This window comes from Amblyomma americanum, chromosome 1 (assembly GCF_052857255.1).
Source record: "Amblyomma americanum isolate KBUSLIRL-KWMA chromosome 1, ASM5285725v1, whole genome shotgun sequence".
Classification (NCBI taxonomy): domain Eukaryota; kingdom Metazoa; phylum Arthropoda; class Arachnida; order Ixodida; family Ixodidae; genus Amblyomma; species Amblyomma americanum.
The window spans coordinates 67,375,963-67,396,111 of record NC_135497.1 but is presented as its reverse complement, the minus strand read 5'-3'; the positions used below and the strand labels follow the sequence as shown (position 1 = coordinate 67,396,111).

The 20,149-nt window shown below is 43.4% G+C and overlaps 2 protein-coding genes across 3 annotated transcripts in view; both read right to left on the bottom strand.

The window, feature by feature from the left end:
- LOC144133236 (endoplasmic reticulum-Golgi intermediate compartment protein 1-like) overlaps positions 1–18,162 on the bottom strand; it is a 36,993-nt gene extending 18,831 nt beyond the window's left edge. Inside the window, exons 1-3 of one of the 2 annotated variants that reach the window (XM_077666149.1) lie at positions 17,221–17,484; positions 17,050–17,157; positions 7,627–7,865 (exon numbers count right to left, since the gene is read on the bottom strand). In XM_077666149.1, the coding sequence (XP_077522275.1) occupies positions 7,627–7,709 (83 nt within the window). In that variant the 5' untranslated portion in view covers positions 7,710–7,865; positions 17,050–17,157; positions 17,221–17,484. Of the gene's footprint in view, positions 1–7,626; positions 7,866–17,049; positions 17,158–17,220; positions 17,485–18,000 lie in introns of those variants that run through there. The other variant, XM_077666158.1, reaches the window with a different exon arrangement.
- On the bottom strand, positions 17,072–18,020 carry LOC144101743 (endoplasmic reticulum-Golgi intermediate compartment protein 1-like). The gene is made up of 4 exons (XM_077634919.1): positions 18,001–18,020; positions 17,381–17,515; positions 17,221–17,309; positions 17,072–17,157 (listed from the first exon to the last, which is right to left on the bottom strand). The coding sequence occupies exons 1-4, from the start codon at positions 18,018–18,020 to the stop codon at positions 17,072–17,074; spliced, it is 330 nt and encodes a 109-aa protein (XP_077491045.1).
- Positions 18,163–20,149: the final 1,987 nt, after the last annotated feature.

The following is a 20,149-nucleotide window of genomic DNA, read 5'->3' as shown; positions in this document are numbered from 1 at the left end:
TCCTTTCCCTCCAAAAAAACAATGATTTTCAGATACAGTGCGATCTCCCTCCTGCAAGTGGAGAAGTGCCGTCCGGCTAGTGACGCTGCGGTTTCTGTTTACAGGGAAGCCAGGACCACGCGGTGGCAAATCAGAAAGTCGGGTGAGTTAGATAACGTTCATGATGAAAAAATAGCCCAAAAGGAACACGAGGGAAGGGAAGGGAACACCGCAGACGAGCGCAGATAGCGCTTGTCTGCGTCGTTCCCCTTCCGTCCCTCGTGTTCTTTTCGCGCTATTTTTTCATCATGAACCTCGCGGCGGGTTCCCCGTAGCCAGCCTCTGAAATTCAAAAGATCTCCTAGAGAAGATGGCGAGCCGCACGGTATTAACGGCCGTCGCAGGGCGCCTAGGCAGGGGTGGTTAGTAGGTCCGAGCGCGGAAGCCCCGATGTTGTGGAGTAGCGGCAACTAAGCCCGAGACAATTCATCATCGTGTGTTCCATGTGTCTTGCTTCCTTGTGTCCTCGTCCCTTTGTGGGCAGTACGCTTATGTCAGGACTACGCAATCCGTAGAAAAAGAAACCGCACGATTGACGAGCTATCGTGTCCTTGATTCTGTGACTCGTTGCGCTGCAGTTTGTCAATCGCGAACATCAAAGCGCAGGGAGCACTGCCACGAAGATGGGAATGCGAACGAGCCGGAAGATTGTTATCTTTGTTAAATGATCGCAACTTTAGTGCATGAACTAGTGAGGAACTCCGACTTAACCGTTGACCTCAACATTTTATACTAGTGTTCTCAGCAAGAGAATAGGTCTAGACAGCTATCGGCAAAGATGGCGAGGCTCTTACAGTTGAAGGCCGTCAATATCAAAGGTGGGCCTAGTTTTTAAATTTTCTTAATAGGCAGTATGGTTCGCAATCATCGTCATCGTCAGTCTGACTACGCCGACTGCAGGGCAAAGGCCTCACCCATATCTTTCCCTGTCCTTTGCCAGCTGCATCCACCCTTTGCCTGCAAACTTCTTAATCACATCCGCTCGCCCAACTTTTTGCCGCCTCCTGCTACGCCTGCCTTCTCTTCGAATCCACTCTGTTACCCTTAAAAACCAGCGGTTATCTTGTCTTCTACATTACATACCCTGCCCAAGCCCAATTCTTCCTCTTTATTTCGACTAGGATGTCACTAACCCGTGTTTGATCCCTGAGGCACTCTGACCTCTTCCTGTCACTTAACATTATGCCTATCATTTTTTTTTCTGTTTTGATAATACGTCGCTGAAGCTAGGTCCGAGCCTCATGTGAGTCTCTAAGCCTGAAGGAGGTTTCAACTTGCCGAAAATCCGTGACCTGAAACCGCGCATCTGCAGCGTATACGCCTATCTCGTCTTTTCTTTTGGCCACTCTTTTGGCCACTCTTTTGGTTACTCTTTACATGCGTTTGCATATATGCTTTTGCAGCCTTTAGAATGCTTGCTCAATGTGCATCAACTTTCAGCCTGCTTTATGTTTTGCTTGCTTCATTTTTTCAGAGTCCTCAGAGCTAGAGAAAAAGTGTCCATTATTACATGGTGATACCGTAGTGCTACGTATAAAGTGTTTTGAGTGTGCATATATATGCGTCTGCTGTTTGTATTCAATCAAATGAAAAGTGCACATCTAGTAAACTTGACTTCTGTATGGCGCTGCTAATTGCTGCCATGTGTTCAGGAACGGGCGACTTTTTGAATTCATACTTTCTTTGTTTCTAAAATGCTAGGACATTTCATGTTAACAGGAAAGTGCAGAACGGCCAAGCCAGCACGCATTCACACAAGTGGACAGGTGCATTACACCACCTGTGACGTAAGTATGTGCCCGAAATTTGACACATACGGGCTCTTAGATGCCTGACGGCTGCATGAAAAAGAAGGAGTAATTTTACGGAACCAGAGCCGAGAAATCGAGCACTAACTTTTTGGGGCTTTCCGTGGGACGCACAACTTTTTCGACACACTGCTAGTTGTGGGAACGTTTTTTGGATGTGTTCGGGAACTATGAGCACCTCCTGTGGAGGTTCCAATGTCCAGATGGGTTATTTTGGGGAGATTTTGAGGTGGTTTTGTGTTTGTTGGGAAATGACTCCAAATGTGCCGTCACAAACTTCTCCACAGGCATGGAGATACAAAAATAATATACTTTCTAAGACACTCCATGACAAAATAGTGTGACTTGCTTCACACAATAGCCAGCAAGATGCATTTGGTCGCGTCGTCTAGGACATGGTCTTAGAGTGCCTCGATCGGCATTTTTATTAACCCTGGCTACAGTTAGCTCGGACATCCTGTAGAAACATGCGTGAGCAGGGAGATGATATTTGTGTAGCATGCGGGAGCAGTGTGGAAACCCTCAAACATTTTCTGGGCGACTAAATCTATACACTACCTGATGTCTGAAAAGGCATATTGAGCCTTCCAGTAGCTTTAGATATTATGACTAGTGAAAGAAAAATTAACACATAAACTGTATAGACGGGCAAGATTAGCTTGGAGGATTGGTGGCTCTAAAGCAGAATGTAGAAATTGCATCAAAGGTCGCAGAAATATAATATACCTTACAACATGAACATAAACGTTGAATGGCGGGCTCGGTAAGAAAAGTGAACAGAACAAGGTTCAACGTTCAAAAAAGGAGGCGGGCTCTTATAAAATAAATAAAACAAATACGCAATTTATTTACTTGGACAAGGTGGCATTTCCCACGGGCCCGATACAAAGGAGATGCATATATTTATCTTGTAAAAAAGGCCTCTGCTCCCGAGCCGTCACCAGCTGGCGCTTAAGGAGAAGACGTCGACAAGAGCTGACCGTTCCGATGCTCGTGCTTCTGGTCAATCCCCCACCGTGGGTATGTGCCATCGTTTCTGAGGCAACAACAACAACAGCTCGTGCGTGCTCTGGACTTCAAAGTGATCAACAGAGTCTTAGGTGGTCAAACCAAAATACCATGCCTGATAAGATATTATTCAATAACCGTGAGCTTCCTGGCCAAGAACTGGTTGATCACTTCAATAAAACATTTGTCGATAGCATCACGTCAGGTGGCAGTCTGCTATTTACAGCACCTTCAATCAACAGTCCAGTTAACACTTTTGTTTGTCACGCAGTAACCGAGGAAGAAGTACCTTGAACATTTATGCAACTTAACAATAGCAGAGCTCTTCACATTAATAATTTGCAAATAAAACCCATAAATCATGTTTCACAGTTTATTGTTCCTGTTCTCACATACATTTCCAATTTGATCATTGAGTATGGTGAGTTTTCTATGCAAATGAACAAATCAAGGGTAACACTTATACACAAAGGTGGCGACCGAAATGATGTTAAGAATTACATCCAATATTAGTAATACTGATGTTTTCGAAAGGGGTAGAAAAAATACTGTCATCTAGATTAGCACATTTTTTTTATAAGTTGAAGCTTTTTTCTGACGCGCAGTATAGATTTAGAAAGGGGAGATCTGCTGAAAATGCTTTGCTAACACTGAAAGAAAACATCCTGCAAAATATAGAAGATAAGCTTATCACCCTCGGCCTATTCATGGACTTTTCTAAGGCGTTTGACTCCCTCAGCCATGACATTCTTTTACACAAATTACATCTACACGGAATACAAGGTACACCCCTTAATCTCATACGATCTTCTTATTGACGCGTCAGAAGCCAGTGCGTGCATATTAGTAATCACCAGACCTCTTTTCCACCAATCAAAGCCGGAGTGCCTCAAGGCAGTGTTTTAGGACCCTTTTTATTTAAAGTATATATTAATGACATTGTAATCATTGATTCAAAGGCTCAATTTATTATCTATGCCAAATGAGAGCAACATTCTGTAATCTGGGGCTGATTAAAATAAACTTGTAATAGGGTGTAATGACTTGCTCGAAAAATTGGCTTTGTGGTCACAGTGTAACAGACTCAGGCTTAGTCCGATAAAAACCCAACCTGCATCACCGCTTCCCTCGGCTGTCATCTGTTCCGACGCAGCGCGGCAGCGCGACCCAGCCATCTTCAGCGGTGCGGATGACACGGATGTGGAGGAGTGGTTGGCCTCCTATGAACGCGTGAGAGCGTATAAAAAGTTGGCCACAGCGTCAAGCTCACCATTGTTATATTTTATTTGAGCGACGTTGCAATCTGTGGTTCTGCAACCACGAGGCTGACGTCTCCAGCTGGACGGATCTTAAATCTTGCCTGACAGAGGTCTTTGGTCCCCCCGATGTGTGTAAGCTCCTGTGCCGAGCAACGCTTGAGCAGTCGGGCACAACAAAGTGGCGTAAAACTTTACAAGCTACTTAGAAGATGTCGTCGACCTTTGCAAGTGCATCAACGCTTCATGAACAAGGCGGACAAGATCAGAAAAATTTTGAAAGGCATTGAGGATGATGCCTTCCAGATGCTCGTCGCCAAGAATCCCCAGTGTATGTCCGATGTCATCAGCTACTGCCAAAGCTTCTATGAGCTGCGCAAACAACGCCTTTCCCCCCGCCGTGCCGGCTTTCAGGAGGCAATTTCCAGCTTTGCTCTTCCTGGGGACGCTGATGGACCACCGGTCGCTCCTCCAGCACATTCAGCAGATTGTCTGTGAGGAAGTCGCCCGCCAGCTGTGCTTGTCTACCTGCCCTCCTACGCCTGCGCCGCCGCTCACTCCCTAACTCCAGCGCGTCATGCAGGAGCAGGTGTCCGAGGTACTGCCTCCTCATGCTCCTTCTTCTCCTCCTCCTCAACTGCGACTGATTACTGCTCCTCTAACGTACGCTGGTGCTGTGGGGCGACTGCGGCCCTCACCTGCTGCTCCTGTCTACAGGCCTCCTCGCCACCAGTTAGAACCCCAGCAACTTGGAACTCCAACTTATCGTCCTGTTGCCCGCCTACGATCTCAGCCGCAGCCTCTCAACCCCTGGCGCACGCAAGACAACCCACCTATTTCAATTCAATTTCAATTCAATTCAATTTATTTCGCATTTTTTACACGAGTACAAAAATGCGAGGGCAAGCAACAAAAATCTGCTGATTAGCAGCTTGACGAAGGTTGCTGCCGTTATATTTGACAGGTTGAAGGGCGCTAACATACAGCTTCTCATTAAACAATCAAAGATGTCTGGATTAAAAGCAGAGATCACTTATACATATGTTGTAGACATTCTCATTGGACACCATCCAGCTCACATATTACAAACAATAAGACAACAAATAACACTATTGGATATACATTGGCGCATATTTTACACACTGCAATGCTACTCAAGTACTTGGCATCTCATGTTACCATAATACACATAATAAAAACGCTTCTTGTTCATTTTGCTGTAACCTCAAAACAGAAAAAATAAACAAATTTACATAAGACTTCATACAATGAAATGTAAGGGAAACCAAATAAAACCACCACTAGACGAAGGACACAGAAATTATCGATCCAATCGCTACAAATTGTCATTGAGGACCGGAAGTTAATTCATTGCTAGGCTAAGTTGCGGGATCTGTTCTAGAAATGAGATATTTTTTCGTCTTTTCTTGAGATATTCTTTATATCTAAATTTACATCCTTTAAATTATTTAACAGTTTTGGAAGACGATTTGCTATCCTCTAGCACCCTTGGTTAGTTCTAGAAAATGGCAGCGTCCAACTCTTTCTGTGTCTGATGTCGTAGGAAAGTTGCGATGTTTTTGTCAAGTCGCACAGTGTGAGAAAGTAGTTGAGAGAATTTTTCAAGCTGTGTTTGTATTTTAGCAAAAGGTTGAATTCGTATATATGCTTGACTGGAAGAATATCAAGAAGTGGAAATAATTCGCTTGTGTGGGCGTCGTACGAAACGTTTGCGATGTGACGGATAGCTCTTTTTTGCATAAGAAATAGTTTGTGAAAGTTCCTTTGGGATGTTGTTCCCCATATAAGGCTGCAATAATTTAGATGAGGAAAGAATAGGGCGTTATACAATAAAACCTTAATCCTTGTAGGAATAGTGTAGCGAAGTAGAGATAGTATACCGCAAGTCTTCGCGAGGCTTGTACTTACCCGGTCTACATGAGCATCCCAGATTAAGTGTTCATTAAAGATTACTCCCAATGTTTTTATCTCTTTGACAAGGTCTAGCCTATCATTTCCTAGGTGTAAGTTTATGTCAAAGTTTACAGGCGTTTGTGATGGTGCAAATAAAACGGCCTTTATTTTTTATGTATTAATTTTTAGCGAATTAGTCGCACTTTCATCAGAAAACAATGCGAGCGTATTATTGGCTAAATGCCCAAGTTGTACGACATTATCTGACTGTAGAAATATACTTGTGGCATCTGCTTAAACTATGACATGTACGCTGTCACTGATGTTAATTATATCGTTTGCATATAAGTTAAACAATACCGGCGCTAAAATACTACCTTGCGGGACCCCCGCTGTTAAGCCTTGCACAGATGAAAGCTCTTCACCAATGGCAACGCTCTGTTTCCGATGCTGTAAGTATGATTTTAAATGTATCAGAGGAACGCCGCGAAATCCATAGTGCTACAATTTAGTGAACAATATGGAGTGGTCAATACAGTCGAAAGCTTTCGAAAAGTCTACAAATAAGCCTAGGGTTAATTTCTTCTCCTCGAAACCATTCAATATTAATTCTTTTTGAGTGAGCTGAGCCAACTCAGTTGACATTCCTTTTACGGAATCCGAACTGCTGTGGTGATATAATGGAATATTTTTCGCAGAACGCAGTGACACGTCTACAAATAATTTTTCTAGTCCTTTTGATATGATAGGCAGAACCGAGAGGGGGCGATAGTTCGAGAGCTCATTTTTATTCCCTGATTTAAAAAGAACTGTTACTTTGGCGCACTGCACAGTTTTGGGAAAGATTCCTGTAGAGAGGAAAATATTAATTAAATGCGTAATTGCTGGGACCAAGAGATCTAGAACAAATTTTATCGGCCTAATCTGGAGGCCGTCTATATCACGTGCTTTGCTATTCCTAAGCGACATGAAAACCGAATGAACCTCCTCTGGAGTTGCTGGGATAAAAACAACGCTATTCACACTCTGATCACCCAAATGTTGTGTTGAAGGATTAGAACAAACGCTCTTGGCTAGATGTACAAAGTAGTCACTGAATATGTCTCCCAACTCCCTGCCTTTAACTCGCTTGCTATTTACTATTATTTCTAACTCATTCGTTTGGTGAATACCCCGGTTAAGAAGTTGGTTAAGTTTACGCCATAATACATCGCTGCGAAATTTGTTTGCACACAATATATTCTCAAAATATTTGTTTTTAACATTACGTAAAAATTTTGTTACAAAGTTGCGGTGCTTTTTGAAGGTAGAGAAATCTGCTGAATTTCTCGTTCGCAAAAATTCTGAAAACAAAACAATTTTCTTCTCGATCATTCCCAGGCACTCATTGGTGAGCCATGGCTTACGTATATTACGATTCATCGTAACCTTTTTGAACTTAAAACAGTCCTTCTATATACTTATCAGCATTGCCATGAACATGTTATGAGTGCTATCAGGATCACTATTCTCAAAAATTCGGCTCCTGTCTTCGTTTTGAATTCGAGATCGAAAAGCATTTAGCGTTTTAAGGTTTATTTCTTGTGCAACGTATGACTCACAGTGATTCGCTACGCCTGCGGAGTCGCTGTCTACGTGCCTCGTTCGTGCACCAGTCGCGACCGTCCTTCGCGACGCACGACATTCCGCCTTCCTCCTCGCCTGCGTCACACGAGCCGCCTCCGGATGCTTCTTCTCCTAGTTACCATTTCCGCTCCCACCGATCGCCGTCTCCTGGCCGACGTTGCCGTTCTCCGATTCTCCGCCGCCAACCCGCCGTGCGGGGACTCAGGAACTTTTCCTTGGGGGGGTGGGGGGGGGGGCAAGACCACGAGTGTATTTTGTTATTTATTCCTCTAATACTCATTCGAATAATAAATTTTATATTTTATCGTTTTTTTCCAACCTTCAAAAGTTGATGCAAACTGTCACGTTGTGGTGACCACAGTCCAGCAGTCAGGAAGACTACTAAAAGGCTTTCAAAAGAAACTGTTTAAGGGGCTGAAGTAAAGATCGGTAAGTAATTAGAAAACATCAACGGAAATTACCCGTGCGTACGGTGTGTGTCCGAACTTTAAGCGTCGCTGCGCGAGCTCGAAAAATACAGGAGTGCAAGATCTGTTCGTAAATTGATGTTGCGTGAACACGAATTCAGATATTGTCATGTTCTTCCAGCACTTGTATTTTAGATTACTTCAAGCGCCCAGTGCAATAAGAAACACGCGTACGCAAAAACAATTTGGCTTTAGGTCTGTACGTGTATCGCTCGTAAAATTCATGCTAAGTCGACGCAAAACCCAAGAATTGTAGGAATGCATTGGTTATTTCAGTTGACGCAAAAATTTGGAGGACGCGTAAGCTTAAGGGCGTTAAAGGGCGCCCATTAAGGGCGTGGTATGCCGGCACGGCTATGGCTCCGCCGCTTACACAAACGCTCTTCTTTGTGCAGGTTAGTCAGAATTCACTGTGCGTCACACATTCCATTCTTATTCTGCCGGTATCGGCCCCTGTGCTTTTTGCGAGTGCAAGAGCTCAAGCTTGTCTCGCTCGACTTGTGTTTCGTAGGCTCTCTCAGTACAAGTTGTTACTTCGTTTCGCATTCTATTTTTTGTTGTTACTTGTATGTGGTGACATCGAGGTGCATCCGGGTCCTGACGAAACTGTTCTTAAACAAGTTTTAGACCGGAAAAAGAAAAAGAAGAAAAAGCTGTGTGCTATTGAAAAACACCAAGCGGAAAGCAAGGCTTCCATGTCGGACCTCCATGAACGTATGACTAATCTAGAAATATCGCTTGCTAAGCTTCAGGATTTGCGCAGCGAGGTGAAAGAATGCAAGGAGAATTGCGAAGAACAGAAGGCCCAGCTTCTGTCACTTATTGGTAAAGTTGATGACGTTGAAAACCGAAGATGGAGGTGCAATTTAATTTTTTTATGGGGCGAAAGATGAAGGCGAGCATGAAACGTACGGAAAAGCTGAGGAGCATACCATAGACATTTGTCAGAAAAAGCTACAATGGGAAAAGGTCCCAATTGGGAGAGCTCATCGTCTTGGAAGGTACAGTCCGAATAAAAGGCGGCCAATTATAGTCAAGTTCCTCTCGTTCAAGGACAAGCAGGCAGTGGTATCAAGTGCAAAGAAATTAAAAGGCACAGATATAAGTATCTCTGGAGTACTTTTCAGAAAATGTGCGGAATGAGCGGAAACAACTCTGAGATTACGCTAAAGCTAATAAAGTCGAGACTGACAAAGTAAACCTCAGGTTTACTAGCCTCTATATAAATAAGGTGAAGTTCATTTATGGGGAATCCCTGGATACAGTTGTACAAGCATTTTAACAGGGTCTGGTAACGGATGAGTCGGCTCTTTCTTTTCTTATTGTGAATTGCAGAAGTGTTCGAAATAAAAGTGATGAATCTGCTAGTCTCGTGGATATGTCTAGGTCAACGGTTGTTCTTGGATCTGAATCCGGGCTCGATGCCGACGTTGCGGATGATGAAGTGTTTCCGAAGGATTTTCCTTGCTACCATAAGGACAGAAATCGTTTCGGGGTGGAGTGTTTATTTTAGTTGATATGATATTGTGCTGTGGAGAAATTTTAATAGAGGGCAGTGAAACTGAGATGCTGTGGGAAGAGATTGCATTGAAGAACGGCAAGTCATTATCGGTATGTTCGTCCTATCGCCCCTCAGGAAGTAAAGTTTATACCCTAGGATACCTTTCCAATACCATATAATTGGTGAACACCGATTATCTGTTTATAGACGGAGATTTCAACCTTCCGGAAATCGATTGGTCATTGGATGACCCCAGTTCTAGTGCTTTCAGGCAGTCTAGCAAAGCAATGTTTAAGATCTGTCGCCATTTTCACCTAACGCAGCTAGTCCTGGAGCCTACAAGAGGAGCTAATATTTCACATTCGCTTTTCACTAATTCGCCAGAGTTAGCACGGTCAACAGTAGTGTTACCGGGCATCGGTGACCACCAAGCTGTGGTGTGCGATATGAATCTGCCGTATGTAAGACCTACCAATGGTGGTACGCGGCGTATCTATAGCTATCAAAAAGCACGAGTGAATGATATGTCGCCAGCCCTCGATTCCTATTTCAATGTATTTGAGACACAGGCTGAATTTATTAATATGGAAGAGCTGTGGGAAATTTTCGAAAACAAGATGCTCGAGATGCGTGAACGTTATGTACAATCATGGGTTATGACCGCACGACAAAGCACAAGTAAGCCATGGTGCTCGCGAGGCTCGAAACGCAAGGCCAGACAGAGAGCGCACATTTACGCTGCCTATAAGAAAAGCCCCTCTTTGAAGCTTAAAGAAAAGCTCAAGCAAATAACTGAAGATATGAAAGCAGCATTAAAAGAACTTAAAGATAAATTCTTTTACACGCTCCATCTGCGTTTACAAAAAAGACCTAAAGAACTGTGGCAATTGTTCAAAATGGACAATAAAGACGTGTTATCAATACCGGCCATCGATAACGACGCCTCTACTATACGTGATGACGTCGAAAAAGCAGAGTGCTTGATCTCATTTTTAGTTCTGAGTACATTCCTCGTATTAAAAGGAACAACACCCTGTTACGATCCGCTGCAGAAGTCGGTGGGACCATGAACGATATCATAATCGACCCCCGAGGAATAGAGACCGCTCTTAAAACGCTGAACTCAACTAAGGCAGCTGGGCCTGATGGTTTAATTGTCACCGGCTTTGACTTCTTTATGCCCACGTGAAGTATCCAGTTATCTGTACGTCATCTTCACAAGATCTTTACAAGAAACCTCCTTACCGGATGACTGGAGACTTGCCAATGTTGTCCCTGCGCATAAAGGAGGACCGCGAAGTAGTGTTTTAAATTACCGGCCTCTTTCCCTTGCCAGCGTTTCATGTAATATCCATGAGAACGTGGTCTTCACTAATGTTATGAGTCACATTAATGCGCACTCTCTTCTTAATCCCCAGCAGCATGGATTTCGTAGTGGTTTTATCTCTACAACACAGTTGCTTGAATTGACCCATGATTTGGCAGGAGCTATGGATAGGGGTTTCTCTGTTGACTGTTTCTAGATTTTAAGAAGGCTCTTGATGTTGTCCCTCACTCTTATTGGTAGAGAAATTAGAAATGTAAAATGGTAGAGAACAGGATCAAGGAGTATGTAAATTTAAGAAGACAAAAAATGGTGCTTAACGGAAAAACATCCCACGAAGTTGATGTGTCATCTGGCGTGCCTCAAGGGTCAGTCATAGGGTCATAGGGCTTTTAATCCTCATCTACATAAATGACATGTGTTCTGGTATTTCATCTCAAATCAGATTCTTTGCTGACGATTGTGTTTTGTACAGAGTTATTCATACGATCAACGACTGTAGTGTTCAACAGAGCTACCTCAACAAAATAAGTCAATGGTGCACCAAGTGGCGCATGTTTATCAACCTGAAAAAACCGTTCATATGTGTTTTCGAGGAAAAGAACACCTCATGACTTCAGAGACACTATCAAATCAACCAACCTATTATCTGTTCACGACCACAAGAACCTTGGTGTATATTTCACCATTGTTCTTTCTTGGAGCCGACACATTGATCACATCACAATAAAAGCTCGCCGAGTTCTAGGCTTCCTGCGCAGAAATGCAAGGAAGTTACCACTCCAGGCCAAGGTGTCATTGTAGAAATCAAATGTGCGGTCTGTTCTTTAATACGCCTGAGCTGTGTGGGATCCATGAGTGGCATGCGATGTAAACCGCTTAGAAGGAATCCAAAACGTAGCTATTCCTTTTGTTTTTGTTTTTCAAATTATACTAGTAATTTCAGTGTTTCAACAGGAAAAAAAAGCCTTGGCTGGACATCACTATAGAAACGTAGGGAATATCTTAGACTGAGACTTTTTCACAACATATTTTACTCTCGCACAGGTATAGATCCAGATAGTTATTTATACAAGTCTGATTACGCGTCATTGAGACTAGACCATGCAAATAAGATTAAAGAAATACACTGTAAAACTCAAGCTTTCAAAATGTCATTTTTTTCCCAAAACTATAGGTGAATGAAACAAGCTTCCATCCCATATCGTGTCAATACACTCAAACGAGGTATTTTCAAAATCTGTATTCCTTTTTTGATAGAATACTAATATTTGTGTGTGTTGTCAGCGCGTGTGCGTCTGTTTTAAAGTGTTCCCGTGAAGCATATTCACGATGTGTTGATGATGTTGCTGATGTGCACGAGATGTTGCGTTACCTGTGTTATTTTCTTGCATCTTTGCCCCCCCCCCCCCCCCCCGCTGTAATGCCCGAGGGCGCTGTGGGTACTGTGGGTGCGACCTCTTGCCCGGACAATTTAAGGAAAGGAAACATATCTTGGTGAACACTCTAACCACGCCGTAAGCCAAGGAAAACAAAAATATTTTTTTCTGAGGAAAGGAAAGGACGCCTGTCACAATTCTCGCTGGACACCCATACCGCGCCGTAAGGGGAAAAAAAATTGGAGGAGGCACGTACGCTCCATCTAAAAATTCTGACGCGATAGCGTAAATAGGTTAACGCCCGTACATGCGGAATTGCTCATTCGCTGGGAAGAACACTGGGAAGTCCTCATACCACTCCTGGCACAGTGATGCAGTGGTTCAGAGATGCACCACTGCCCTGCGATGGCACGTGCTGCCACCAGTGGGGCTTATGCGACACAGGTTGCCCTTCCCGAGCAACCTCTCACGTCCAATCACTAACTTAACTGCCGCCTGCAACGTTGAGCAGCTTGCTCACAATCCGGTTGTTACAGGTTTTGATGTTGCCACAAGGTCACATGACCTAAGTGCGCCACCTGCCCCTAGGTTGCTTTTGTAGGGACTCTTCGTAGATTTCTTTTGTGAGCAGCTGCGAGGCTTTAAATAGTCGCCAATGCCGCCGACGCTGGACATTTCATTTCAACAAGGGGGTACAATAATGCTCTCGTGTTAAAAGCTAAAATTTCACAACAGCTGATTGTTTTCAGGTAATTCGTTCATATCCACCTGGCTTGTATATCTATGCAGCTCTGTTTTTGCAGAAGAGTTGCCTCTAGAACATTAGCATCTGCGGCAAAGTGTCATTTCTTTTGAAGAACATTGCATCACTTGAGCCCTCTGCAAACGTTTTATGTTGACTTTGCATTACACTTTGATATCCAACAAAGGTTTAAACGCAGCTTGAGTGCATACATATTCATATTTCGAAACCATAGTAGGCAAGAAATCATGCTCAGAAACAAAGGAACCAAAACTTTACAGAAGGAAATGTATTTCAAAACTAATAAATAAATTGCAGTGGGAGGGTAACCTCTGATTGTCAACTGCCACCATACACCATTTAAATAAAACTGCAAAGCTGGAACACGACTAAACTACAACCAGACCTTAAGGTGCCACAGCCTTGGTGATTGGTTCTGCGTGCAGTTTGAAGTTTGTTCCTTTGTATTCAACATATAAAAAAGGCGTCTAAATTTTGTATCTTTTTCATATAACATGAAAATTCAACACAAACACTTGAAGCAAATGGGAGGAAAATAAAAATAATGATAGAGGCACCATCTTCCACTCTTCCTCTTAACTGTAGTGGAGGTGAATGCTGCTTGTACAAGCTGTAGGTACTGTAAGACAGCAAAAACAGCCAGTTGAACAACATTGCGATAAAGAGCGAGACAGGGGGGGGGGGCAGGAAGAAAGACAAGAAGGATAATGCTCAGAGCGAAGCTTTACAACCCTACTGGCATACGAATGATCATGACGCTGTTCTTAGACCTATTTTCTTATTTTCAGTGCATTAATAATAAAACTGTCACCTTGATCAGTTTTTTATACTTATTTCAATTCTGAGATTACCTTTTCTATAAAATAGATAGCTCCTAATATAATTAACAAAAAATGGTCCAATAAAAAAGTAATTTTTAATCCACGGTACATAGTATGGCGAGTAAAGAGTGCAATAATCAAATCAGTTTTTCCTTTTCACCGTAAATTAGTAATTTTACAACGTTTGAAATAGCAACATTCAAGGTGTGGATACCTTGAATCTATAAATTTTGCAAAATTATAAATTTTTGAAGTGTGATTGAACAATTACGCTTCGATTATTGCAGACACTGTGACGTCAGCTTTCTTTAGCAAACAGTATGACATGTCTATCTGTCCTAGATGTCGGGATCCCGGCCGCGGCGGTCGGATTTCGATGGAGGCGAAATTCTTGAGGCCCCTGTACTGCGCGAAGTCAGACCACGTTAAAAAAACCATGTGGCCGAAATTTTCGGAGACCTTCAGTACGGCGTCCCTTATATCCTGAGTCGCTTTGGGACGTTAACCCCCCCCCCTCCCGCCATAAACTAAACCCTCATAAATGACATATTACGACAGCCAGGTGTCCAAAATTTTCATGCTATTAAATCATCTGCTCCTGCACAAATTCAGCCCACACGAAGATCTCAATTTAATATTATGGTCAAAATACTGATTTCCTGTAGGAAAAAAATTGGTAGAGCTGGAGGATAATAGCTATAGATTCCAGAAATGTTATTTTTAGAAAACTGTTTTTTGAGTCATTTTTGATCCAAAGACCAGTGTACCCCCTTCCTTAAAGCATTTTTTTTTCAATATTCCAGCTTTAAGATGGGATGTGGAGCTGAAGGGTCAACAGTAGAACCACTGCACCAATTTTGATTAAACTTTCAGGGATGGTGTATCCTTATGCCATTTAAACATAACTAAAATTTCAACATTGAATATTGAGTGTCAAAAAGTTGTTCACACAAGAATGAGCTATTGAGTGCATCAGTTAAGGAACTCCCATTTTATATGTAATGGTAATTTGTTTACTTTTTCGGCATAGATGGCCGCAAGAAAGCCCCATATGTACAGGACAAAGGGAGGAAATGACGATTACTTTTTCTAAGTATCACACCACTGGAAAGCAGCTTTGCTTTTTGCTGTCAATGCAATTTCAAAATTCGCGTTTTTTGTCACAAATCACACTGCCGAAAAGCAACTTTTGTTTTTCTGCGGCCACTGCTATTTCAAAGTCCCAAGTTTCTTGTCATAAAAACCTAACAACTGAGATGATAAGTGCCTTATAATAGACCCCAGAAAATTTTGATCCAGAAACCACCTTTAAGATGAATTTTGTCTCAGCATATAAAAACGATAGTTTTCCTAAATGTGCAGTTCGGCCCAAAAATGATGACCTAGAAAAACAGCTTGAAAGTTATGAGCAACTGCAGTTTTGTTCGGTGGCCTTTTTTTCTCGACTAAAGACACTTGCTGCATAAGCAAGACCTTCGTTTTTGATGCGATGCTGTTGAGTAGTAATTGCTTGCAGTTTTTTGTAATTTCTTGTTTTTAAAATTTGGGGAGACTATATTCTCACGAGGGAATTCGCGGAAATTAGGTCACTGAAGTAGTGTAAGCATCAATAAAAGCAAGGTCTTAAGAAGAATAAAGCCTAACAATCTGACTTCAAACGTCACCAGACGTGTTTCTGCCAATAATTGATTTATTTTATTTTTGCTTACCAATTACGGCTCCTAAAGTCAATATTATATTGTCTTTGCTTCCATCTCTAATGCGTGTTTGCCGCATTCTTGGCAAAATGCCTAAACAGGTAAGAACAGACAAAAATAAATTACAATATATACCGGTTTTGCACTACACTGCGCGCTGGAAAGATTTTTAAAGAGTGCCTACAAAACCATGGTCAACATATTCATAGGCAAACACTCAATTTTCTGCATTTCTATCGCGCAGAACGTGACCAAGTTTAGTGACGCATTCTATTTTTTTCGAACTTTTGCTTTTAGTGCTCAAAGCAGGGGATTACAATTTGGAATGACAGTAATGCTGATGAAATACAGCAGCTGTTTGGAGCTTGAGTTTTTACATAAAAAGAGGCGGAATAAAGCAAACGCTTTGTAATCCTGCACCGCAGACCATATGCATGTCATATGTCATGTGAAATTGAGTAATATTCGTGCATGAAAAAATCAACATTCTAAAGCATTCAAATTTCTGTTTAAATGTTCGCAACTCTTTCATAGTTGCACCACAATAGAAAAATCTTAGCAAACATCCCAAGGACTCAATAATTAATCCGTGCTAAAAATTCACTAGAATGGGACAAGCAGCTCAAAATTTCCTTTTTGATCTCCCTTATGAATCAGGCGGCTGCGTTTTTATGGAGGAAAAACGCTAAGGCGCCCGTGGGCTGTGCGATGTCAGTGCACGTTAAAGATCCCCAGCTGGTCAAAATTATTCCGAAGCCCTCCAGTATGGCACCTGTTTCTTGGTTTCTGCTTTCACTCCCTCCTTTATTCCTTCCCTTACGTCGCTGTTCAGGTGTCCAACACAAAACAGATCTCCCTTGGTCCCCAATGTTATTCCTAAACAGCAATCTCTTCACCTTATAAAAAAGTTACTACTCATTAGCATCTACCCAAGCGCAAGCATACAGCTACAGAAGAAAGCTATATAGCGTTGACAAAAACTTCATAGTTAACGAACAGTTCAGCCTAGTCCGGCAAGTCCGTGAAGTCTTAGGTCTGGAAAGTCTTGACTTCGGACCTGGACGAAATGTTCTTTAACTACGAAGTTTCAGTGAATCTTTTCTGGCTGCTTAGCAGCTGCATGAGTGGACACATGAAATTTTCCTGGTACCTGAGAATTGTGACATTGTAACTTTTCAGGATGGAAAATATCTAAGAGCATAAGCATGCAGATAAGCCTTTGGAACTAACCAGCTATGGTTCTTAATATTTCATAATCTGGGATTATTCTCAATTTTCATTTTTGCTCACTAAACATTAAGAAAGGAACTTTTTGAGAATTATCAATGAATAAATGTCACAACAATATAAAATCTGCCTTTTTTACTTTTTTATCAGTGCTTCTAAGAGTTAGAAAAAAGTTAGTTAAGAGAGTGAGAGTTAGCAAAAACCTATGTTTTCCCGCACCTTGTGTATGAAGAACTTTCCCTCAAACCGACAGCCGGAGCCCACACGTGTCTTCAACAAAGCCAGCTTCGTCACGTCCCATGTCATCCTGAATGTCGAGGCCCACAACTGGAAGCATGTTTTAATCGCAGTTATTTTCGTGCTCATCAAGTGCGCAGGCGACGCACGTACCGCTGCAGTCGAGCTTGAGGAGCGTGATATCGATGGACATGGGGATCTTTTCTGTACTGCTTGGATTGTCTACATACAGCTCACTGACCCTGCAAGTGTACACCTGTATGATTCGCCTACACCAATCTCCGACCGAAGCGCAATCGGCGGCAGAACTTGCAGCTCAGGCGACATGTACGAGATGAACTCGGACAGGAAGAGGATGTAGATGAAGAAGCAGCTTAGGGTGGATATCACAGCGCCAGTTACTGTGGGCTGGGTGAGGTCTTTCGGAATCTTGAGGTAGATATCAAACCTGCACCCAGCATGTCAATACCATAAAGTAAATGTGAGAAGCAAGTAACGCCTACAGGGATACAGGTTGCAATCGCTAAATGTCGACGCCGGACTGCGCCACTATGCTTGAAAAGCGGCGGCATATTATGCGCCCCGCCGCCAGCCTTTTTACCAGCGCACTTGGCGACAGGTGTGAACATTTGCGGTCCTGTGTTGCTAAAGAGTGCATATGCGTACACGTAAGCAGCTGGGCGGATGCTCCCTGAAGGAGGCCGCAGCCGCCACATCCCACTCGTGCCAGCGCAGCACCTTAATTGACCACGGAATGGAATGCAATGGTGGTGTGATCGGCGCTGTATTAAACAAGGACAGTGGGGAGCTCTCGACCACGCAAGCACGGCGCCTGGTGTGCTACGGTCATTTAAAGCATTGTTTTGCTCAAGTGGGTAAAATGCGGCATAGTAAGATTGATAAGAAGAGTGTCATTAATGTTCGCATACATACCTTCTGACATCGAATGCCATGTCTAAAAATCTGTGCAAAACAAACGTGGCCGGCTAGCAGTGACGACTCGATAGATATGCCGGTACCATTTGTACCACATTCAACGCGGACAGCTGGCCACGCCACGGGCACTGTCAGCGGCAGCACACGGAGTCACGGAGGCGCGGCGAGAGCGACTCCCGCCGGTGCTGCCACTGGCGGCCTACCACCCACGTGCCGGAGGCTGATTGGCTGCTGGCACTATGCGCGACCGCCGGATGCCCGCGGCGTCGGTCGTATCAAACGTACGCGATAACGACCGTTACGACTGCTCTCAAGTCTGCGGAAGTGCTAAACCTACTTCCTGCACGTTTTGGAGCGGGGTAATCGCACCAGCACAGTGGGCATATGGCGCCCACGGTCTTTAGAAACGCGCTACGAGCACGTCAGACCGGCCACTTTCGGTTTAAGGCTTCCGTTGAGTTTTCAGGTTATTGTTCGCTTTTGATTTCGTAAGAATCAAATAAGTTTTCGGGGAAGAGAAAGTTCACTTCTCGGTGAACGCGTCAACCGCGCCGTGAGCAAGGGGTATAAAGGATGGAGTGAACGCAGAAATAAATAAAGGGGTGCCCAAGTGTGGGCTCCGGAATAATTTTGATCACTATGAGGAACATTCTAAGAAGAAAGTGTGGTATCTGTTCATAACAGCTTAGCGCCGCCAGGGAAGGGATGGAGGGAATGAAAGAAGGAAGAGAGAAAGAGGAGCCGTAATGGAGGGATCCGGGCGAGGCGTCGCGCCGAACGACCGAGTAGTTGCGCGGACTCCTTAGCAGCGCTGCAACACGCCCTCGCGTTCCACACCTAACGGCGAAGCTTACCCGTCCTCCAATTTTTCCTTTCTTCAAAACCAATTTTCAGTTTTCCTTTCGAAACCATGGTCTCGCGCAGTGAATTTAGGTAGGGTGTGTGTAAAGCGAGCGAAGCAAACGCCACTGGTCTCAGAAACCAGGAAACCTAAAGATCCCCAGGTGGTCGAGATGGGCGCGAATGTCCGGACCCCGTAGAGTATCCGTTACGGGTCCAATTGGGCTTATTTTTGAAAATGTGGCAGAGAGTTTGATAGATGCTTCACTCCCGCCACCGGTTGGCCCGGTATTGCACTACCTCCGGGATCGGCCTTGTCTTTAGCGCGTCTTTACTATCCTGTCTTTCTATCCCATCTTTCTACTCTCCTACTATCTTCACGTGGTAGCGATTGTGGCTCGGCTTGAGCCAGTGAGCAGGCCTGTGCACTTTCCTTTTCTTTCTTGCAACAACAGACAGACAGACAGACAGACAGACAGACAGACAGACAGACAGACAGACAGACAGACAGACAGACAGACAGACAGACAGACAGACAGACAGACAGACAGACAGACAGACAGACAGACAGACAGACAGACAGACAGACAGACAGACAGACAGACAGACAGACAGACAGACAGACAGACAGACAGGTGGTCGAAATTATCCCGGAGCCTACCACTACGGCACCTCCTTCTTCATTTCTTCTTTCACTCCCTCCTTTCCCCCTTCCCTTACGGCGCGGTTCAGGTGTCCAACGATATGTTTATTCATTTACAAATGTTGTTAGCCTTGCGGGCTGTTACAAGGTGGGAATGGGAAAATTAGTCAATACAACACAGTTCCAGCTGTTTTACAAAGGTTACAAGTGAATATGTTTTGTCAAATATGCGTCGGTCAAGGTTATTCCATTCTATACATGTTTTAGGTAGAAACGAAAACTTATACACATCAACTCTCGGCATGTACGGCATAACTGCAAAAGGATGGTTAGTACGCGATGACAATCTTTTGGGTGGCCGCAAGTACAAGCTGGAATCCAGATTGAACATTTTATGATAAAGCTGATAAAAAAACTTTAGCCTAGCAATTTTTCTGCGAATAGCCAATGTTGGTAACTGCGCTCGTAAAAGAAGTTCAGATATGGACTGCGTTCTTTGGTAAGACGAAAATATAAACCTTACTGCCAATCTTTGAACACGTTCAATTTTGTCTACAAGATATTGCTGATTCGGATCCCAAATTATACTTGCGTATTCCAGAGTTGGTCTTACTATTGATTTATAGGCTTGTAGTTTGGCACCCGATGGTGCATCTTTTAGCT

Bases quoted from the DNA above. Each gene is read 5' to 3' on its own strand.
- LOC144101743 (XM_077634919.1), bottom strand. From the start codon at position 18,020: ATGGCATTCGATGTCAGAAG. The intron at 17,516-18,000 runs GTATGTATGCGA...TGCTGGGTGCAG, and splicing joins ATGGCATTCGATGTCAGAAG to GTTTGATATCTACCTCAAGA. The intron at 17,310-17,380 runs GCAAGTTCTGCC...GTACACTTGCAG, and splicing joins TCGTACATGTCGCCTGAGCT to GGTCAGTGAGCTGTATGTAG.